The 23,771-nt window shown below is 31.4% G+C and overlaps 1 protein-coding gene across 2 annotated transcripts in view; it reads right to left on the reverse strand.

The window, feature by feature from the left end:
* The window catches only part of LOC126884287 (E3 ubiquitin-protein ligase UBR2), a 155,376-nt gene that overhangs the window by 16,386 nt on the left and 115,219 nt on the right, over positions 1-23,771 (reverse strand). For both annotated transcript variants that reach the window (XM_050650216.1, XM_050650215.1), the window contains 3 exons: positions 21,092-21,337; positions 13,906-14,194; positions 105-241 (listed from right to left, as the gene is read on the reverse strand). In XM_050650216.1, the coding sequence (XP_050506173.1) occupies positions 105-241; positions 13,906-14,194; positions 21,092-21,337 (672 nt within the window). The remainder of the gene's footprint in view (positions 1-104; positions 242-13,905; positions 14,195-21,091; positions 21,338-23,771) is intronic.

Below are 23,771 nucleotides of genomic sequence, written 5' to 3' on the forward strand. Positions count from 1 at the left end.
ATAGTGTTTGTATTCGGAAACACCTATCTGCAAGGGGAATATTATGATCTACTTTTGAAATACGTAAATGAAGCTAAAAACTATATGATCAAATCAATACTTACAATTCACCAGTACTAGTTTCTTCAAACAAACTGGCATTCTCTTTTATAAAATTCTTTTGCATCACCTGCATCTGGGCCATCAATATAGCTCGTCTTTCTGCTGCCAACTTAGCTCTTCTTTCCTTTTCATTGTCCACCTAGCAAAAAAGACAAAGATTATGTTTAACACATTGCACATTTTTTTTAGTTCCAAAATAAATATGTGAGTACACTGGAACCGCTGAGAAACAGAAAAATATAGGAAAATTAAATTGAGACTTCTACATATTTCGTAACTTTAAAGATCCTGATAATTTCTCGTACATGTCTTTTTCATATATAGTCTGCATATTTTCGATGGATTTGAATAATATTATCTATAGTTTTCATAGTTCTCAGATTAACTTAAAAGAAATTAAAGAACTGAAGAAAGATCGTTTGCTATTTCTACGTTGCCTATGTAGCCCGATCAAAGAACAATCTGACTAAAAAAAAAGGAAGGATGAAAATTTGGAAATAGGTAGTTGAAATTGTCTATTATTATATAAGAAAAAGTTTACAATTCTACATCCCCCTCATTTTACAAAAATGGAGGGGAATATCCCCTCTCGGAAGTGAAAAATATACATTCAAAGTAAGACCGGAATTTGATAAAATGACTAATTCTAAACAACTTTTGTTCTATAGAGTTTTTTCGCTAAGTCAATACTTTTTGAGTTATTTGGAAGTGAATATGTACAGGGTTATTCACTATATTTTGACCCCCCTGTAAACTGCTTTATTTACCGAATTAGAAAAAAATGTAAAATACAAAATTCAATGCAATTCAATGTGTTAAATTATGGTTTTTTGACATATATATTGTACTAGTGACGTCATCCATTTGGGCGTGATGACGTAATCGACAATTTTTTTAAATGGTAATAGAGGTCGAGTGCTAGCTCATTTGAAAGGTTATTCAATTATCTATTCAGTAATATAAACATTAACATGATTAATTATACAGGGTGTCCAAAATTTTTTTTTAATTAAATTAATTTACACAAAAAGAAGAATGAATGTAATTTATTTAATTCAAAATACATTCTACTGCTGTCAGAAAATAGAAATAAATGTGTATTGAACAAATAAACATTAAACAAACTGGAACATGAAGTAAAAACCACTTCTATGTAAAAGGTATATTTACTAAAAATTTTTAGAATCCCAATGGATTCAATAAAATGAGTTCATCAGAACGTTTTCAAACCTATCGGTCCATCATCAGTGAATCTAAAATCAAATAAGTAATCCCACTATTAAAATTGAAAAGATGGTTGAAATTGTGAAAGTTAAAAAATGTGGTTATGATTACTTACTTGAATACTTGCAAAATAGCCCCAGAACCAAACAATGGTTGTGATTATAAATAAATCTACATTATGTTGAAATAAATTTAAAATGGCTAAACGCCGATGTTCAAGGATTAAACCTCTGGGAACATGGTGAAACTCTACCCGAGGACCCAATCAACCATCTTCGGTCAACGATGACTACTAAGTGTCAAAGCTATGTAAGGAAATGCTTGATGTGACATTGACAGCTAAGGAAGAAGGTAGTCGATTTTCTAGGAAATTTAAAAACAAAGTCATGATCCAAAACGAAGATATGGTAAAGCTTTTAATATCTGAAATTGTCTGTTAATTAAATCTATTGTTTTTTAAAATTAAAAGATAATGTGTTTTACAAAATAAAAATTATCTTAACTGTAGGTAACTACAAATTGACTGTATCAAATAAAATTAACCTAATCAAAAAATTAATATATGATAAAGTGAACTGATTAGTAGTAATAACAGAAATAAAATTAAATAAGTGGTGTTATAGAAGAAGTTTTAAATTTTGAAAAGGGATATTATTATATCAAGAAATTTATATGTCCACAGTATGTGTATTGATGGTTGTATAGGTAGAAGGGAAATTATTGTTTGGATGTAGGTGAAAATTAAAATTTTTTTATATAGATTGGAGTTAAGATAAAGTCAATCTGATAGTAGAAAATATGAATCAGGAATGCAATTATTATGGAACAATTTTTATGAAATTGAGAAAATTCTTGTGACAAACTGGTGAATATGTAAAATTGATAATAAATAATTGTAGGATAACAGGTTGCCCAGTTGATACAAACTAAAATTTAATTAGTATAGAAAACAATAGGTGTAATGAATAAAATAGAATTAATAAAACAAAATTAAGAGAATGAATATTGTTATAATTTGATTAAAGAATGACTGAGTTTAACTGTGATAAATGAAATAAAGTGATGAAATGTTAGATGTGGAGATAAAAAATATATTTGGAAAAGGTCAAAGACAAAAAGCAAAGGAGTGTGATGTAGGGTCAAAGCATAGGTGAAATGAGTGAAAGAGAAAGATTGGAGAAGTTGGGTATGAGGGTTGAACTGAATGAAGAAAAGAAATGAAAGAAGTGTGAAAAGGGGGTATGGTAAATTAATTAGGTTTTGATTAAGAGGAGTTCATGTGGTTAGTAATGATTAGTATGTGTAAAGGAGTTTGGAGCCAGTAAGGGAACGAAGAAGATAGTTGACAGTGGGTAAATGGATGAAGAAGATAGCAGATAGGATAGGAAAAGGGAAGGTATAACAAAGTAATAGGAATTATGAAAATAATTGACGGTGAATGGGGACAAAATTGCGGTTAAGGGATGTTTGTCGGTTAACACAATTGGGACTTTTCTTTAGGTCTTTGACAATTTCCAAATCCTCGTATAAGTCTAAACGGAGTGTATTTTTTTGTTGAATGTTGTGTATCAACTGGACCCCATCAGGAATCTTAAGTTCGTGTTTATTGACTTTTAAATGGTGTGAAAAAGCTGAAGTGGTATCTCTCTTACTGTGTTCTGCCGATCGGGTGGAAAGAGATCTATAAGTTCTACCAATGTAGGTAGCATCGCAGTCTGAACAAGAGAGTCCGTATACCCCACTACGGCTCATGTAATGGATAGGGTCTTTGGTGTTAGTTAAGCTTTTATTGAGGGTGTTATTGACTTTAAATGAGATTTTGATGTTATCACAAGAATTAGAAATGATTTGTTTGACTCTTTCAGATAATTTGGAGTTATTAAACGGTAAGGAGGCATAAATTGTAGTAGTTGTGGAAGATGATGAGAAAGCGGATTGTTGAAGTAACTTAAGTTCTCTTTTCTGTTGAAGTTTATGGATGATGTCTGGGTCATAACCATTGTTAACTGCAATTTGTTTGATGATGTTCAGTTCTTTGTTAAATTCAGTTGTAGATAGAGGAATAGAGTTTAATCTATGTATAAAACTACGAAATGCAGAAAGTTTATGTGAAAGAGGATGGTTAGAAGTGGAATGGATAACGTGATCAGTCTGTGTAGGTTTACGGTAGATACCAAAGTTGAAGTGGTCATATAGTCTGGTAATAGATATGTCCAGGAAGTTACATTTCACTTACACAAAAAACATCAATCAGAAACTCTTGCATCCAAACTATCAACAAATTCAAAACTAAACTTCTCTCTAATAACAATTCTTCTATTTCCAACATCAATTCCTCTTCTACTTCCACGTCATCTTCATCTTTTCCCAATTTTTCATTTAACAAGTCTAAATCCCTTCTATCCACACTCAAATCTATTAAAAATAAGATCAAAAACCAACACCTCATTTTTAGTAAAGCAGATAAGCGTAACTGCCTTGTTATTTTAGACCAACAACTATACATCGACAAAGTCACATCTTTCCTAAATAACAATAATTTTAATCTTCTCCCTGTTGATCCTTCAAAATCTTTTGTTTCAAAAATGAAAAACAATCTTAAACAGTTTACTGATTTCTTCTCTGAATATGAAGCACCTTACACCAAAATTCCGTCTAATCCACTCACTCCCAGGTTATACGGTTTACCAAAGATACATAAGGTTGACATTCCCATTCGTCCCGTTGTCAGTTTCATCAATACTCCAGTCTCTATTTTATCCAAATTCATTCTTAACATTATTAAAAATTTTATTAACTTCACCCCACAGTTTACTGTTTTGAATTCTCGCCAATTAGTTGAAAAACTTCAACTTGTCAATCTTAATCCGAATATCGTCATGCTTTCTTTTGATGTTAGCAATTTATTCACTTCAGTCCCAAAAAATGAATCGATTAGTCTGGTCAACTCGCTTCTTTTAAATAATTCGGTGACCTCCACTACCACTTCGTCTATTATAAACATTCTCAAAATCTGCCTATCTCAAGATTACTTTGTCTTCAACAACAACTTTTATCAACAACCAGATGGTTTAGCAATGGGAAGTTGCTTATCCCCTTTCTTAGCTGATGTCTTTATGGATCATTTAGAATCCAATCATATCACAAAAAATCCAGAGATATTACATTGGTTTCGTTATGTAGATGACATTTTAGTCCTCATATCTGGTAACTCCGACTCAGCTCACAACTTACTTCATAAAATCAATCTAATCCATCCTAAAATCACTTTTACCATGGAACTAGAATCTTCTAACTCCATTAACTTCCTGGACATATCTATTACCAGACTATATGACCACTTCAACTTTGGTATCTACCGTAAACCTACACAGACTGATCACGTTATCCATTCCACTTCTAACCATCCTCTTTCACATAAACTTTCTGCATTTCGTAGTTTTATACATAGATTAAACTCTATTCCTCTATCTACAACTGAATTTAACAAAGAACTGAACATCATCAAACAAATTGCAGTTAACAATGGTTATGACCCAGACATCATCCATAAACTTCAACAGAAAAGAGAACTTAAGTTACTTCAACAATCCGCTTTCTCATCATCTTCCACAACTACTACAATTTATGCCTCCTTGCCGTTTAATAACTCCAAATTATCTGAAAGAGTCAAAAAAATCATTTCTAATTCTTGTGATAACATCAAAATCTCATTTAAAGTCAATAACACCCTCAATAAAAGCTTAACTAACACCAAAGACCCTATCCATTACATGAGCCGTAGTGGGGTATACAGACTCTCTTGTTCAGACTGCGATGCTACCTACATTGGTAGAACTTATAGATCTCTTTCCACCCGATCGGCAGAACACAGTAAGAGAGATACCACTTCAGCTTTTTCACACCATTTAAAAGTCAATAAACACGAACTTAAGATTCCTGATGGGGTCCAGTTGATACACAACATTCAACAAAAAAATACACTCCGTTTAGACTTATACGAGGATTTGGAAATTGTCAAAGACCTAAAGAAAAGTCCCAATTGTGTTAACCGACAAACATCCCTTAACCGCAATTTTGTCCCCATTCACCGTCAATTATTTTCATAATTCCTATTACTTTGTTATACCTTCCCTTTTCCTATCCTATCTGCTATCTTCTTCATCCATTTACCCACTGTCAACTATCTTCTTCGTTCCCTTACTGGCTCCAAACTCCTTTACACATACTAATCATTACTAACCACATGAACTCCTCTTAATCAAAACCTAATTAATTTACCATACCCCCTTTTCACACTTCTTTCATTTCTTTTCTTCATTCAGTTCAACCCTCATACCCAACTTCTCCAATCTTTCTCTTTCACTCATTTCACCTATGCTTTGACCCTACATCACACTCCTTTGCTTTTTGTCTTTGACCTTTTCCAAATATATTTTTTATCTCCACATCTAACATTTCATCACTTTATTTCATTTATCACAGTTAAACTCAGTCATTCTTTAATCAAATTATAACAATATTCATTCTCTTAATTTTGTTTTATTAATTCTATTTTATTCATTACACCTATTGTTTTCTATACTAATTAAATTTTAGTTTGTATCAACTGGGCAACCTGTTATCCTACAATTATTTATTATCAATTTTACATATTCACCAGTTTGTCACAAGAATTTTCTCAATTTCATAAAAATTGTTCCATAATAATTGCATTCCTGATTCATATTTTCTACTATCAGATTGACTTTATCTTAACTCCAATCTATATAAAAAAATTTTAATTTTCACCTACATCCAAACAATAATTTCCCTTCTACCTATACAACCATCAATACACATACTGTGGACATATAAATTTCTTGATATAATAATATCCCTTTTCAAAATTTAAAACTTCTTCTATAACACCACTTATTTAATTTTATTTCTGTTATTACTACTAATCAGTTCACTTTATCATATTTTAATTTTTTGATTAGGTTAATTTTATTTGATACAGTCAATTTGTAGTTACCTACAGTTAAGATAATTTTTATTTTGTAAAACACATTATCTTTTAATTTTAAAAAACAATAGATTTAATTAACAGACAATTTCAGATATTAAAAGCTTTACCATATCTTCGTTTTGGATCATGACTTTGTTTTTAAATTTCCTAGAAAATCGACTACCTTCTTCCTTAACTGTCAATGTCACATCAAGCATTTCCTTACATAGCTTTGACACTTAGTAGTCATCGTTGACCGAAGATGGTTGATTGGGTCCTCGGGTAGAGTTTCACCATGTTCCCAGAGGTTTAATCCTTGAACATCGGCGTTTAGCCATTTTAAATTTATTTCAACATAATGTAGATTTATTTATAATCACAACCATTGTTTGGTTCTGGGGCTATTTTGCAAGTATTCAAGTAAGTAATCATAACCACATTTTTTAACTTTCACAATTTCAACCATCTTTTCAATTTTAATAGTGGGATTACTTATTTGATTTTAGATTCACTGATGATGGACCGATAGGTTTGAAAACGTTCTGATGAACTCATTTTATTGAATCCATTGGGATTCTAAAAATTTTTAGTAAATATACCTTTTACATAGAAGTGGTTTTTACTTCATGTTCCAGTTTGTTTAACTATAAGGTATACAGCCAATCCAGGGAACTACCCCTTTTTAGTAAATAAACATTACTTTGCACTTAAATTCAATGTTCAAGCTGCCACCCGTCAGCCTCTTGACAGTTTGAACATTGAATTTAAGCAAAAATCAATGTTTATTTGTGTAATAAACTTTTATTTCTGTTTTCTAACAGCAGTAAAATGTATTTTAAATTAAATAAATTACATACATTCTTCTTTTTGTGCCAATTAATTTAATCCAAAAAAATAATTTTTTGAACACCCTGTATGATTAATCAAGTTAATGTTTATATTACTGAATAGGGAATTAAATAACCTTTTAAATGAGCTAACACTCGACCCCTATTCCCATTTAAAAAAATAGTCGATTACGTCATCACGACCAAATGGATGACGTCACTGGCAGGATATATATGCCAAAAAATCATAATTTAAAAATCAAATAACTTTTGTATTTTACATTTTTTTCTAATTCTGCAAATAAAGCAGTTTACAGGGATGTCAAAATATATTGAATAACCCTGTATATTTTTAACAAAAAAATACATGTTTTTGGACGGTTTTTCGGAGATAACTCAAAAAGTAAGTATTTTAATGAAAAAAATATTCTTAGCAGAAATATAGCTTATAAAAAATTGAAAAAAATGGTATATGCATGAGGTTTGTAGACCCAGTAAAAGCAGAGATGTAGCTAATGAAAAGTAGGTTCTTCTTCGTCAAATTCCAAATCGAATATTTCAATGTGAAATAACCCAAAAACGGAGCACTTTTCGGAGAAAACTCATTTAAACTTTTTTAAAGCGTTAAAGGTTTATTTTTGATTTTAAAAAAAACTTTTAACATTAAATGTAAGTGAGTTACGCTCAAAATATTGTTGGTCCCTTTTATTTTTTGGTAAAAATAATCGCGAAAATCACCCCCAATTAGCATTACAAATAAATTTCATCATTACCACTTGACAAGTTACTTTGCTTATGTATTATTTATATGATCTGTAAGTTTCATCGTTTCAAAGTGCTTATTTTTGAAAAAGCTGTAGTTAAAATGGCTTGAACGAATTTTTGTCTAATAAGAAAAAAAAAAAAAATTAAAAATATTGAGAAAAGCAAAACAAACATTTTATTACTTTTTGAGATTTTTGGTATTACTAATAATTTTTAAGTTAATTCCATAAAAAATTCAATTTTTTTTTTAAAATAAAAAAAAATGTTTTATTTTAAACCCAATTGTTTTAAAAAATCAGCACTTTGAACCAATGAAACTTATAGATAATATAAATAATACAGAAGTAAAGTAACTTGTGAAACGGTAACGATTAATTTTATTTGGGAAGCTAATTAGGAGGTGATTTTCGCGATTTTTTTAGCAAAAAATAAAAAAGACCAGCCATATTTGAGCGTAACTCACTTACTTTTAATGTTAGAAGTTTTTTTAAAAAACAAAAATAAACCTTTTTTTAAACACTTCAAAAAAGTTGTAATTAACTTTCCACGAAAGAGCTCCGTTTTTGGGTTATTTCAAATTGAAATATTCGATTTGGAATTTGACGAAGAACATACTTTTCATTAGCTACAACTCTGCTTTTACTGGGTCTACAGACCTCATGCATACACCATTTTTTTCAGTTTTTTATAGGCTATATTTTTGCTAAGAATATTTTTTCGCTAAAATACTTACTTTTTGAGTTATCTGCGAAAAACCGTCCAAAACATGTTTTTTTTTTGTCAAAAATGAACAAATTCACTCGCAAATAATTCGAAAAGTATTAACTTAGTGAAAAAACTCTATAGAACAAAAGTTACTAAGAATTAGTTATTTTATAACATATATTATTAACGTATATTTTTTCACCCCCGAGAAAATATTTTTCACCCCGTATTTCCCAATTTTTGTAAAATGGAGGGGATGTAGAATTGTAAACTTTTTCTTATTATAATAATAAATAATTTTAACTACCTATTCCCAAATTTTTATCCTTCCTTTATTTGGAGGTTTTCGTAAAATTTTGTGTTTCCTGATTGGGCTAATGGTATTTATGAGTGTGTGATCGTTCCATTTAACTATAATATCTCTTGGAAAACTAGGAGTAAATTTATCTAATAGCAAATTTACCGGGCCGTAATGCTTGTTTGTAATTATTGGACCAACAGCAGGCAAGTTTACTCAACTAAGTTATGCAATTTTGATACTATTGACATTTATGAAATTTTGACACTATTGACATTTAAAATTCATGAGTTAATTAAGTCACATCGGCGATTTTTTGTGTTTTCTGTGTTATTCCTTTTAATTTTTAGATTTTTGGTCTGCATTGATATAAAAGAACTGTTGTTTTTAGAACTCCTTTGCGACGTATTAGTGTTATTAGTCTTATAAGTTGTCCGATACTGATTACTGGATTACCGTCGAAACCCGACATGGTCGACCAAAACAGAAGATAAATCTCGTTATTTTTCTAGTAACATTATTGGGTGCGAATCTGCCTTTTGAGTTTACTTCTCCTATTTTAAAAACAGGGTATAGTCTCTTTTTTCCCTTTTGTTACATGAAAATTGTCGTGTGATAGTTGAAAAATTAAAAAACAAAATTAAACAAGATTTGGACATAAACATCAGATATATGGCTACGAAGAATTCTTCGAAAGATTAATTTCGGCTGTAGGAGAACACAGAACAGAAACGTGTTGATTGAGAAGACTAAGGGCCGGTACTTTATGTCCCGGTTAAACCTCGGTTAGCTAATCAGGGTTTAATCGGGACAGAAAAGTACCTATTAGAGCCTCTTGCGTTGTAATAAATGCAATTATAATTATTATTATAATTATTTATGATTATAATAATAAGCATAATTGCGTTTATGTTTACGTTATGCATATATTTCTGTCCCGATTAAACCCCGGTTAGCTAACCGAGATTTAACCGGTACATAAAGTACCGGTCCTAAGTGCTGGTGGTGCTAGAATCAACATTTAAGATCCTAACTGATGAGAAGCCTTACGAGACACAAACGACCTAGACGCTGACGTCATCAGCAGCAAACCATAAACTGGACCAAACAAAAATTGTATAAAATATAATTCTCTCCATTTTTATGTACAGCTGGTTCCTAAAAAAACTGATACGACTCTTAGTAAGTGACCATATTGAGCAGTATAATTTGATTGGTTTGACATTATATTTATTATATTTGTTATGACAGACAAATAATAAAATAAACAAACAAACAATAAACAACTGACTACATATGTTAATTCATAAATTATAATAATTATTAATATTCTAGAGCCAGGCACCCCCAAAATGACAAGGTACTGACCAAGGAGAGGCGAATGACCAATTTTAGACATAGTTTTTGACGGTGCTGAAAACGAAAATGAGATTTATTTTGAATTTCATGTGGGGGAACATTGTCAAAATCGCAATTTTACCCTAAAAATAAAAATAAAATCACGTTTTTTTGCGTTTACCTCGCTACAACTCTGTTCCATTTTCCATTTTCCATTTTCTGAAGATAACAGTACCTGTTTAAAGCTTTAATTCTTATTCTGATTAAGGTTATGAATTTTTCAAAGGAAAAGGTGTGGATTTGTGCATTGCAAAGTTTAATCGCAAAAGTTGAGTGACAAAATTTAAAATTTAGCCTTTTAATCACATTTATGTTAAAATAGAGAGTACAAAGAAGTTTTCTGGAAAATTTTAGATAAAAATGTTTTATAGAAAAAAAAAATAGTGCAACTTTTATTATCGACATTAGAAATTACCAATATAACGGTTATTTTTCGAGATACTGACCATGGGGGTGAATGGCTTTAAATTATGTTTTTGACGGTGCTGAAAACGAAAATGAAATTTATTTTAAATTTTAGGTGGGGGAATATTGTCAAAATCGCAATTTTACCATAAAAATAAAAAGTGAAATCACGTTTTTTGCGTTTAACTCGCTACAACTCTGGTCCATTTTAATATTTTTTTATCTAAGGTTTGTACACTATATGTTGCTCACCTTTTTGAAGACAACGGTATCTGTTTTAAGATTTTAGTCCTATTCTAGTAAAAGTTACGAATTTTTTAAAGTACAAGGTGCAGATTCGTGAATTGCAAAGTTTAATCGAAAAAGTTGAGTGGCAAAATTTTAAATTTATCTTGTTAATCACGTTTATGTTAAAAAAATAGAGTACAAAGAAGTTTTCTGGAAAGTTTTAGTTACAAATGTTTAATAGAAAAAAAAATGGAGCAACTTTTAATATATATGTTATAACCCACAAAATAACGCTTATTTTTCGAGATACTGACCATGCGGTCAATGGTAAAAATTCGTGACTTCACTTTTTTTTTCATTTTTAGGTTAAAATTGCGATTTTTACAATGTCCCCTCACATAAAATTCAAAATAAACCTCTTTTTCACTGGCAGCACCATCGAAAACATAAAATAAGTAAACCTTTTACAAAAAACCTAGTATTTTTGTGATTTATGGTATACAGCCAGCTACAGAAAGTTTATGTTCCTCGTGGATTTTTATAAAATAAGACCAAAATTAGCCATTCACCACCCATGGTCAGTATCTCGAAAAATAACCGTTATATTGGGGATTTCTAATGTCGACATTAAAAGTTGCACTATTTTTTTTCTATAAAACATTTTGATCTAAAACTTGCCAGAAAACTTCTTTGTATTCTCTATTTTAACATAAATGTGATTAAGAAGCTAAATTTTAAACTTCGTCACACAACTTTTGCGATTAAACTTTGCAATGTCCAAATCCGCACCTTTACCTTTAAAAAATTCATAACCTTTATCAGGATAAGAATAAAAGCTTGAAACAGGTACCGTTGTCTTCAGATATGTTAGAGCTATATATGTACTGTAAAAATTTTAGAAAAAAATATTAAAATGGAACAGAGTTGTAGCGAGGTAAACGCAAAAAAACGTGATTTTATTTTTTTTATTTTTGGGGTAAAATTGCGATTTTGACAATGTTCCCCCACATCAAATTCAAAATAAACCTCATTTTCGTTTTCAGCACCATCAAAAACATACAGTATGACTAAAATTGGCCATTCACCTCTCCGTGGTCAGTATCTCGAGAAATAAGCGTTTTTTTGGGGGTGTTCCGCTCATCTATAAGGTCTAAATTTTGATATTATTTTGAATTCTTGCAGTTTTCGCACCTTAAAAAGTTTCTTCTAATCTCTCCAAAAGCTTACGATCTTCATGAGCGGTAGATACTTTTGGTCTTTCAGAACCTTGCTTTCTTTCGAGAGTTTCTTGTTCTCTCCATCTTTTATTAATATTAAAAACTGTTGTTCTGCTTACGTTAAAACGGTTCTTTACGGCAGATAGTGACCAACCATCTTCTAATTTCGTTACAATTCTTGCTTTTAGTTCTTTACTAGCACGTGGAGCCATTTTCTGACGTTGAACAGAATAAGTTATCTGACAAATTTTAAAATTTGGCAGTGACAGTGACATTATGTAAATAATAAGTATTTATCCTTCAAAATACACTGCTCAATTTTCTACAAAATACGCTTTACGAGTCGTATCAGTTTTTTTTATGAACCAGCTGTACATTCATGTCGTAAAGTTAATAATAAACGAGATAATTGAATAATCATGCTTTACCTTAACTATGAAAATATCGACCGCGCGAAACAATTTGCAAAAAAGAAATTCTAGGAAATCGCATTTGCAACAATTTCAATTCTTACCATTTTTTTTTCAAAAGTTGAAAATAACAGAGTTATTGAGTAAAAACCGTTCTTTAAATTCAGGATTGACACCACTATTGACCCCTCAAGGTTAGAAAAATAGATGCTTGTCCATGTAAGATCAATCGCAATCCCGACTATTCCTGTCGCCAGGGGGGGGGCCTCCTTAAATCAGATGAACTTACCTAAGTTTTTTTTATGTATTTTGACCCGTAGAACACGAATTTTTTGGGTAACAGTTGATCCGGATGTCGATACGATTGTTATAAACAAAGAACTTGAGGAATTACATAACAGCGATTTTTCGCAAAACAAAACATTTTTTTTTATTTTTTGGGCGATTCTCAGCAAAAAATGGTCTTACAAGTTTTTTCGTAGGATGCATAGTTTTCGAGATAAACGCGGTTGAACTTTCAAAAAATCGAAAAAGTGCAATTTTTTAACCCGAATAACTTTTGATTACAAAATAAAATAGCAATTCTGCTTACTGCATTTGAAAGTTCAAGTAAAATTCTATCGGGTTTAATTATTTGCATTGCTAGAAATTAATTATTTTATTGTTAAACAAAGCTATAAACACATATTGTTTTCCGTGCCCAATGCATGCGTTTTAATGTACGTAATCTACGTAGAAATTGTATGTATGCGCGCCTACTCGTTCGATTTCAAATGAGAAATGCATTGAAAACATCATTCAAGCACTATGTGTTTATACCTTTGTTTGACAACAAAAAAAAAATAATTTTTAGCGATAAAAATAATCAAAACCGATAGAATTTGACTTGAACTTTCAAATGCGGTAAGCAGAATTATTACTATTTTATTTTTCAACTAAAAGTTATTCGGGTTCAAAAATTGCAATTTTTCGATTTTTGAAAGTTCAACCGCGTTTATGTCGAAAACTATGCATCATACGAAAAAACTTGTAAAAACATTTTTTGTTATCAACTGTTACCCAAAAAATTCGTGTTCTACGGGTCAAAATACATAAAAAAAACTTGGGTAAGTCCATCTGAATTAAGGAGGCCGTTGTACCCTCACTGGCGACATGACTAGACTGGACTATTAAGGTATCTGTGTCTCAGTGTAAAAAGATTATAATAGAAGTAAAACTGTATCTTTCATTGAAAATTTGATATTTCTGATAAACTTAATATACAGGATGATACAGAAAAAAGCAAATTAAGTCTATATAAAACGACAATAACTGATTGATGTAAAAATGGACCAACCTTCTCGGAAGTAGAGGCGTCTTTGTTCACTTCCAAAGTATCATCCTTCTTGTCCGTGAGCTGTTTGTATTTGTTCAATGTCCAACGCAATAAACCTTTATGCGAATCGACTCTCGGACAGGTCAACAGTTCTTCCATCAGAGTGAAGATTCTAAACTTCTGGGATTTTTCGATAAACTTAAAGAAGGGGTAATTGTTGGATTCCTCTTCCAGAAGAGCATAGCCAACGAGATGTAACACTTTGTGGAGTTGCTGTTCGGAGAAACTACGAGCCCGTAAGTTGATACACCTGAAAATTATATTGATAATAAATACATATACTATTACACTGTTACTAATAAACCAAGTATAAAAGTTATACTGAGAATAAATCAGGTATAGGCAAAATCACTACCAATAAACATGGAATAACTTATATAGGTTATATTTGGTATAAGAATTTAGTCCAAATTTATACCGACCCACACCCTTGTTTAAGTCTGGTATTACCTATTTTATGACTGTCAATGTCATCAAAGGCAAAAATATATTATCTTTTGATTTGTTTTGTGAGTAATTATATAATAAAAAAATGTGTTAAAAGGTATTGCGACTGTCGAAGAAGTTGATAATTTAATTAACATGATAGAAAATACACGAAAAAGGAAACTTTTCAAAGATAGAATAAATCCCTTTTCACAATACACCGATAAGGAATTCAGAATTAAATATCGTTTTTCTAAAGAGGGTGTAAGGTTTTTAAGTCCAGAGAAATAAGGTTTTTGTCGGGAAATTTGAGCAGCCAGGTTGCAAATGGGTTTTTTGGGTATTATATACCTAATACAATATAAATACAAAAATGCCAGTCAGAATTGGGACGAGAATTTTAGTTATTAACAAATAATGGTCAAAAATGGCAGTTTTTTTTTCGTTTAAATCGCTACAGGCAAAAATGGGGTAATGAAATATCTTATTTGGGGTATTCATCTTTTAGCAGATGAGCAAAGGTTTAAAATGGCAGTTTCTAATTTTGGTCCGATTATTTGTTGCTTCGAAAATTACAAAGTAAGACTAAAATTTCGAAAATTAAAAATTTGCTATAACTTTTGCAAAAATGAATTTAAGACTTTGATATTCCATGAAAAGTTAAGTCAAATAGTCCATAATATAATGCCCAGAAAATTTCAAGATGATTCGTCAATTAGTTTAAATTTTATTCAATTTGTTTATCCCAAGAGTTCAGAAAATAATAATGATACAGCAATTCTGTAGAAACCATATGAAAAAATAATACTGCAATAAAAACTCATTTTTATCATTCCGAAAACATTTTACAAAAGTAGAGTCAATTTTGGCTTATAAACAATTTGAATAACTCTGTTAATATTGACTGTAGACTTAAATCTACTTTGGGATTTGAAAAGCTGGTATTTTTATATAAACGAATTTTCAAAAAAAAAAACTTTTCGCCTAGGTTAATTTGGTTTGTCAGTTACAGAGAAAAATCAAAATTGACATATTTGACACAATATATCGTTGTTATATGTATTTGTGCAGAAGATTGCGACGTTGCCAAACTATTATTTCGGAATAAAGTGGGACTACTTATATCTAACTTACACCGAGTTTATTAGTAACAAATTATGTTCGTTCTATATCTACCTTATAACGTGTGATCCAAAATTATTGTCACCATAGGTGGCTGTGAACGACAGAGATAGCTATACAGTGCATGTCTATTCGTAATTCAGATATACTTTCCAATTTACGTCAACTTAACAAGAAAAGTTAGGTTATATAGAGCTGTTGGTGGTAGACATATACAGCATCGTGTTTGATTTTATTTATTATTGTTACTTATAATATTATTAATTCTTTTTATTTTTTAATTAAGTTCTGTGTTAAAGGTTTTGACTGATTTTTTATGTTTTATAATGTTAATCAAAATTAATTGATAAACCAATGATATAAATTCAGATTAAAACAAGACATACGTAATTTTTTGCAGGGCTAGGATCCCAATAATTGTGGATCGCTCGTTACTTAGGATAACTATTCTAATATGAGTGTTTTATTAGTAACAGTGTTAGAGTTTTATTACTTTTAACGTCATAATAAACGAGAATTGCTGTTTCATATCTATTCGATACACTAAAATGTTTTGCGTTTCTAAAAGTTTTTTGACAAAAAAATATTCACAATACGGTTTACTGCTCACTCCAGATCGCCCTGAACTTACATGTTTTCTTTATAAAAAGGTTATACAGTTATACAGGTTCGGAAGTCTAAAAGTATACAATATTAAATTTAACACTATATTGCATAGCGTTGCTTTTAGGCAACACCTAGTCGAAGCAATAAAGCAGTGAACCTCCGAAAAAAAAAAACGACAAGACGGATCTTAATAATTATTTTTGCATTCGATTCGTGAATGCGCCCGGAAACTTTGTGATCCCTAGTCATGATATTGAAAAACTGCATACAAAAAATGCATTCTTAAAGCGCATCTCAAACAGACAATAAAAAAAATTTCAGAACTCGTCAATTATCGGCGGAAATGAGTTCAGTTTTGTTACTCAGGGGTTTTTGGGGTCGCTGAAAACGAATATGACATCGTAAGTGATCTCCGGAGTACCTTGTGCCCAGGGTACCTACTGTTTACCTAGTCTTATGGAGTTTTCCTCAAATTCATTAAAAAATTAGTCAAAAATCATTACTCGGGAGGTTTTTGGGGTCGCTAACGACGAATATGACATCAGAAGTGATCTCCGGAGTACCTGGTACCCAGGGTAGCTACTGTTTACCTCGTCTTGTGGAGTTTTCGGCAAAAAAAAATATTAATAAACTAGTCAAAAATCATTACTAGGGGGGGTTTTGGGGTCGATGGTGACGAATATGAGATCGGAAGTGATCTCCGGAATACCTGGTTCCCAGGGTACCTACTGTTTACCTCGTCTTCTGGAGTTTTTGGCAAATTCATTAAAAAATTAGTCACATATCATTACTCAGATGGTTTTTGGAGTCGCTGACGACGAATATGACATCGGAAGTGATATCCGAAGTGCCTGGTGCCCAGGGTACCTACTGTTTATCTCGTGACTAAATGATTTTTGACTAATTTTTTAATGAATTTGACGAAAACTGCAGAAGACCCCAAGTAGCACCGAACGGGTTTATTCACTCTTTTAAGGATGCTTTAAAACTGTAGAATAAAACTAAAATTAAAACCATTTGGTTTTTAAGTAAACCTTAAGGTTGTAATAAAACCGCTTTCAGCATAAAAGGGCCCACTCTGAAAGAGGTCAATAAAACCAAAAATAAAAACCTTCTTAAAACTTTGTTTTCTTAAGCAACCGGTTTTAAAGCTGCTGTGAAGGTGCTTTAAAAACCATGTTAAGACAGTTTAAGTGCAGGCAATTTTATAGAAAACTTAAAAAGGTTTCTTAAATGCAGACTTTTAAAGACAATTTACCATATTAAATGATTCTTTAAACCCATATACTCCATATAGGCCAACAAATTTTTACATGTGTTATGATAGGTAGATACGTATTTGTATTTAACTTTATTGATAATGTTAACAAAAATAGGTCTAAATTACTCACGCGCACTAAAATTTCTGACTTGGCGATTAAAAAATAAAAACAATGAAAAAATTTAAATCCGAAAAATATTAATTTGAAAGAAAAATTTTAGCTACAATTTTACTGATTTAATGTTAAAATACATCGAATTTATGTCTTTAAGTCGTTTATTTATAATTTTTATGTAAGCCTCATATTGTAATCTATCATGGCTTTCAGCATCTCCAGAAAGCAATATGGCCGAAACTCAAATAAAACTATTTGGTCTATCGACAGAGAATTGTTAAGATCAAATGGTTTTATTTTATACCTTTGCAAGAGCATATTTATATCCTGCATAAAAGCAAGGTTGCCTTGGAATTAAAACCGTTTGGTTTTAATACTGCTGTCAATAATGCCACTCGGTTTTAATGTGAATCTAACCTAAAATCGAGGCGTCGTAGTGCTGTGTGTGTTGTATTTTTTTAATAACCAGTTCTTTTATATTTTAAGTACTTGATGAAAGAAGAGGGGATGAGTTTAGTTTTATTGTTTCTAACAAGAAGCATAGTTTAGTCTTTACGATAACCAAATTGATTCAGTTAAAAGCGTTTGGTTTTAATACAGCCTGCTAATTGCTTTTAAGAAAGCAACTTTAAAGAAAACTAAAAAAATAGTTTTAAGGTATATGTTTTACTGACATAATAGTCTTGAGATCAAGTAGTTTTAATAATAGGTTTTATTAGTCATATTAGGAGAATCTTTAAAACTGCAATAAAACTAAAAGGTAACAAACTAGAATCTAATAAAACCAAACAGTCCGGAATTCTTCACAAAACTGATTAAGTAGTTTTAAAGTGAACTGAGAAGAAACCATTTTAAAACTACAATAAGACAAATTATCTATTAAGATTAATTAGTCTTATTTGATACTCTTATTAGATACTTTAAAACTAGTGACATATGCTTAACAGTTTTAAAGTTCTGGCAGTATATCTACAAGGTAACTTTAAAACCATGATCTTCTTATTTACCACAATAAAACCTTTATAAACCTTAAATAAAACTAAAATATTTTTATTGTGCTACTTGGGACGAGGTAAACAGTAGGTACCCTGGACACCAGGTACTGATATCACTTCCGATGTCATGTCCATCGTCAGAGACCCCAAAAACCCCCCGAGTAATGAATTTTGATACTTTTTTAATCAATTTGCCGAAAACTCTAGCAAACGAGGTAGACATTAGGTATTCTGGGTACCAGGTACTCCGTAGATCACTTCCGATGTCATATTCGTCGTCAGCGACCCAAAAACCCTCGATCAATGATTTTTCACTAATGTTTTAACGAATTTGCCGAAATCTCCAGAAGACGAGGCAAACACCGGTGTTGAGCTGCCCCCGCCCCACTTGCAAAAATTAAAAAACAAATAGCGCTGATTTATGAGCTTTCATATTCGGCAAATTAAAAATTTGGAGCTCGTTCCACTGAGCAGGAATGTAATATTTTAGTAGTAGTGGGGGGGGGGGCTGAGTCCTGCACGTGATTTAATAGTTTATTATTAGAATATATAAGCTATAGGAATTATATCCTCGATACGATATATTTTAATTTTTCTCAGCATTTTTCTCTTAAGTTAAATCAATTAAAGGGTTGTTTGGGGGTGAAGGGGAGGAGCTCAAAAATCGAAACTATATCATTTCAAGAGCTCATAAATAGCTCGTAATTCTGCCGCAAAAATCGATTCAATATCCCTATTTTTAAGTAGTGGGGAGAGGGGGGGCTGAGTCAGCCCCCCACTAAAATATTAAATTCCTGCTCAGTGGAACGAGCTCAAAATTTTTAATTTGCGGAATATGAAAGCTCATAAATAGCTCATAAATCAGCGCTATTTGTTTTTTAATTTTTCCAAGTGGGGGGGGGGGGCAGCTCAACACGGGTGAGGCAAACAGTAGGTACCCTGGGTACCAGGTACTCCATAGATCCCTTCCGATGTCATATTCGTCATTAGCGACCCCAAAACACACACGAGTAATGATTTTTGACTAATTTTTTAATAAATATTTTGCCGAAATCTCCGCAAGATGAGGTAAACAGTAGGTACCCTGGAGACCAGGTACTCCGGAGATCACTTCCGATGTCATATTCGTCGTTATCGACCCCAAAAACCCCCCAAGTAATGATTGTTGACTAATATTTTAAAGAATTTTAGGAAAACTCCATAAGACGAGGTACCCTGGGCACCAGGTACTCCGGAGATCACTTATGACGTCATATTCGTTTTCAGCGACCCCAAAAACCCCCGATTAACAAAATTGAACACATTTCCGCCGATAATTGACGAGTTCTGAATTTTTTTATTGTCTGTTGAGATGCACTTTAAGAATGCATTTTTTGTATGCAGTTTTTCAATATTATATCATGACTAGGGGTCACAAAGCTTCCTGGTGCATTCACGAATCGAATGCAAAAAGAATTATTAAGATCCGTCTCGTCGTTTTTTTTTTCGGAGGTAAGGCCGATTTTAGTGCCCTATTGCTTCGCCTAACCGTAATTAAATTTATCGCCAACCGTCACTAAAGTTATTCATTATTGTACTCATTTGCGGCAGTAAAGTAACACTTTATTGTACTGAAAGAAGAATTTTACTTTACCTGCCGCGATTAATCGAGATTGAATGTAAGTGGTCGATTGCAGTAATCGATTACATATTTATTTGAGTAACTTACAATTTATTTACTTTAATTATTTAAACATATTGTACACAATTTGCGATATTATCAATCAAATTTATGTCAAGAAGTGAAATTATGTAGTATTTTGTAATTATATTCATATAAAATAAATTAAAACTTTACCGATTTAGTAATTATTCAATATTGATAACTATCGATTAATAATCGAAAGCACCCATCTTGCAAAAGTTATCTGTCATCACTGTCATGAAATTATTATGACGTTTAAAATATAAAAAGTTCGTAAATTGTAAATTGTAAGTGTTAAAACCAATATCAAATGCGATAAAATTTTGTATGCACCACGTCAGTAAAGACTCTTTATCGAACTCGTCTGTTATTCGCCTCGCTCGCTATGCTCGCTCTGCTCATAATATCAGACTCGTTCGATAAAGAGTCATCACGCCGATAAAGAGTCAGATTACGTCATCACGCCCAGATGAAAGACGTCGCTAGTATGATATATATGTCAAAAAATCATAATTTTAAAATAAAAATCGACCTGTTACAGGATTTCTCCTTTTAAAGTCGCCGGCTTGCGTAATAACGAATTTATTCCTTTCATCTGCACCATACTGTACACAATTCTATACTCTGTCTACCGAAAAGACGGAGTAATCACGTGAATAAATCATAATATTTCTTCAAAATACCATAACTCACGCCCTTGTACACAATACCGATAATAAGGTATTCGGTATTGGTGTTATCGTTATTGTGTACAAGGGCGTGAGTTAAGGTATTTTAAAGAAATATTATGATTTATTCACGTGATTACTCCATCTGTTCGGTAGACGGAGTATAATCTATTTCTTTCAGTAGCGCTACAAGGTCAACTGGAAAAACGTAAATAGCAGCAAATAGACAACTGTAACAAACTGAGAGCTATAATTACGAAATATTAGTACCTTTCCAAAACAATTGACATCACGTGCAACATAACATCGCATTGTAAGACGTTTACGATGAGTGTAAACGATTCATTCAGCTTGGGTAACTTGGGTGGAGGACAACATTCCACTTCTCCTTTTGCCTTGTGTCTCTTTCTCTGCGCTTCTTCAGATTTGGACAATTCTTCTCTGGTGTAGTGGTAGAAAAATACGTTGAAGTCATCGTAGTATTGATCTTTCAATTCGTAGACTCCTTTCCCAGATCTGTAATTAGTAAATATAGTTCTTTAGTGTCTTGAAGTATATGTTGTTAAGATTTTTGTACTTTATTCAGGTTAGATGTTTACATGCTTACATCTAAGCTGAAGAAAGTATTTATGAAAGATTCTGGATAAAACTTTTAATATAATTATAGCTAGCGTAAAAAAGGAAAACAATAATATGTAGTTGATAACGTGCGCCAAACCTCCGGTTTTCTTTGATCATAGTTAAACTAAGTGGTATATAAAAAAATGTTTAGTATAAAACTACTGTTTAGGTATCAAGACCCATGATCACAAAAACAATGATCGATATAAAATTTTGCAATATTACGAAAACACGGCATCAGCTGAGGTGCTATACAGGGTGAGGCAAATAAAGGGCCTATTAGAAATATCTCGAGAACTAAAGGCAACAGAATCATGAAAATTGGAATAAAGGGGTTTTGAAGGATGATCTATTAAATGAAAATATTTTCATCTCTTTGCAACTTCCGGTTATACCGGAAGTTGCTTATAACTTCGTTTTTTTAAATGGGACACCCTGTATATTTTTACATTTTTTTATTCTCTTCGATGTCTTCTTTCTTAAAATATGAGGTTTTGTAATATTATACAGGGTATTTTAAAAGATAATTACGTTTTTTTATTAATTTCGTAGTAATATTAACACCCTGTAGAATTGTAGTAGTTTGACATCTAAAACTCTACTTACGTTCAAATGATTTTTAATATACTCTACTATTGTTAAGAATCATTAGTATAGCTAAATTTTTAATTTTAGTATACAGGGTTGGTCGAAACTCGGAATGAGTATTTTCTGAGTTTTCTTAAATGGAACACCCTGTATTGTAGTATTGTAATGAAATGATATTTTGTGGTACTTTTGTATTTCTTAAGCATTCCCTATACCTAACTGCTTTAATTTGTGCTTAATTGTTAATCGCACCAACAATCTTAACTAAGTAGGTATTTCGATAGTTAAACCATTATTGGTAATTTTAAGGACCAGTCTGGATTAATATGTATTTATTTCTGAAAAATTATTTGGGATTGAGTATTTTCACGGCCAACCTAATAAAATTTTACGTATTTTTTGTTGCAATTAATGTTTAGCTTGAATCACCAATAACTCACAAATTAAAGCAGTTAGGTATAGGGAATGCTTGAGAAATAAAAAAGTACTATAAAATATCATTTCACTACAATACAAAAATACAGGGTGTTCCATTTAAGAAAACTCAGAAAATACTCATTCCGAGTTTCGACCAACCCTGTATACTAAAATTAAAAATTTAGCTATACTAATGATTCTTAACAATAGTAGAGTATATTAAAAATCATTTGAACGTAAGTAGAGTTTTAGATGTCAAACTACTACAATTCTACAGGGTGTGAATGTTGCTACGAAATTAATAAAAAAAACGTAATTATCTTTTAAAATACCCTGTATAATATTACAAAGCCTTATATTTTAAGAATGAAGACATCGAAGAGAATCCAAAAATGTAAAAATATACAGGGTGTCCCATTTAAAAAAACGAAATTATAAGCAACTTCCGGTATAATCGGAAGTTGCAAAGAGATGAAAATATTTTCATTTAATAGATCATCCTTCAAAACCCCTTTATTCCAATTTTCATGATTCTGTTGCCTTTAGTTCTTGAGATATTTCTAATAGGCCACTTATCTGCCTCACCCTATATACTGGGGCCAACGTCGAAAGATTTCAAAAACGAAAAAAAAAGTATTTTTAATCTTTGCTCCATATAAAATATAAAATGTTCATAAATAAATACCAAGAAAGGGTTCAAGAAGATAAAAAATTGAGGTGGAAACGAAAAATGAGATATGTTTTTAACAGAACAATTCAAAACATGTGTAACGGGAAAATGATGGGAATACGCCAAGAAGGTGTATTTTGATATCAGGGCCCTGATTCTAATTCATTTCGATGTCGCAATTTAATTTCGACTCCGCCATGACAGATGCAATTTATAGCGATTTTTATTCATTTCGATATTAGTTCCAAGTGGGGATATTAACGGTATCATTTTGACACTGCTCAGAATTTGGGTTGGTCCTCCTGTTTATTGGATTTATTGGCTATGCAACCACCGCAACGTTCGTTCATAGTCTGGGCAAATTAACGAAAAAATGTCATTTTGGGAAAAGTTATTTACCAGCTATTTTATTGCTAAAATCGAATCTTAAGATCGCATATTCGCGGTGTGCAAGTACTTGGAAGGGATACGCGAAACGATCGTGCGCGAATAGCGGAGAAATATTGCAACTTTCTTAAATAATTCTTATTGTCAATTGAAATTGTCAAATTGACGTACATTTCATAACTACTGTCATTGAAGGACAAAAATTATATATTGCTCCACAATATTGATATGATATGCAATTATTATATAAAGGAAAATTTAATTAAT

This window comes from Diabrotica virgifera, chromosome 5, assembly GCF_917563875.1.
Source record: "Diabrotica virgifera virgifera chromosome 5, PGI_DIABVI_V3a".
NCBI classification, from domain to species: domain Eukaryota; kingdom Metazoa; phylum Arthropoda; class Insecta; order Coleoptera; family Chrysomelidae; genus Diabrotica; species Diabrotica virgifera.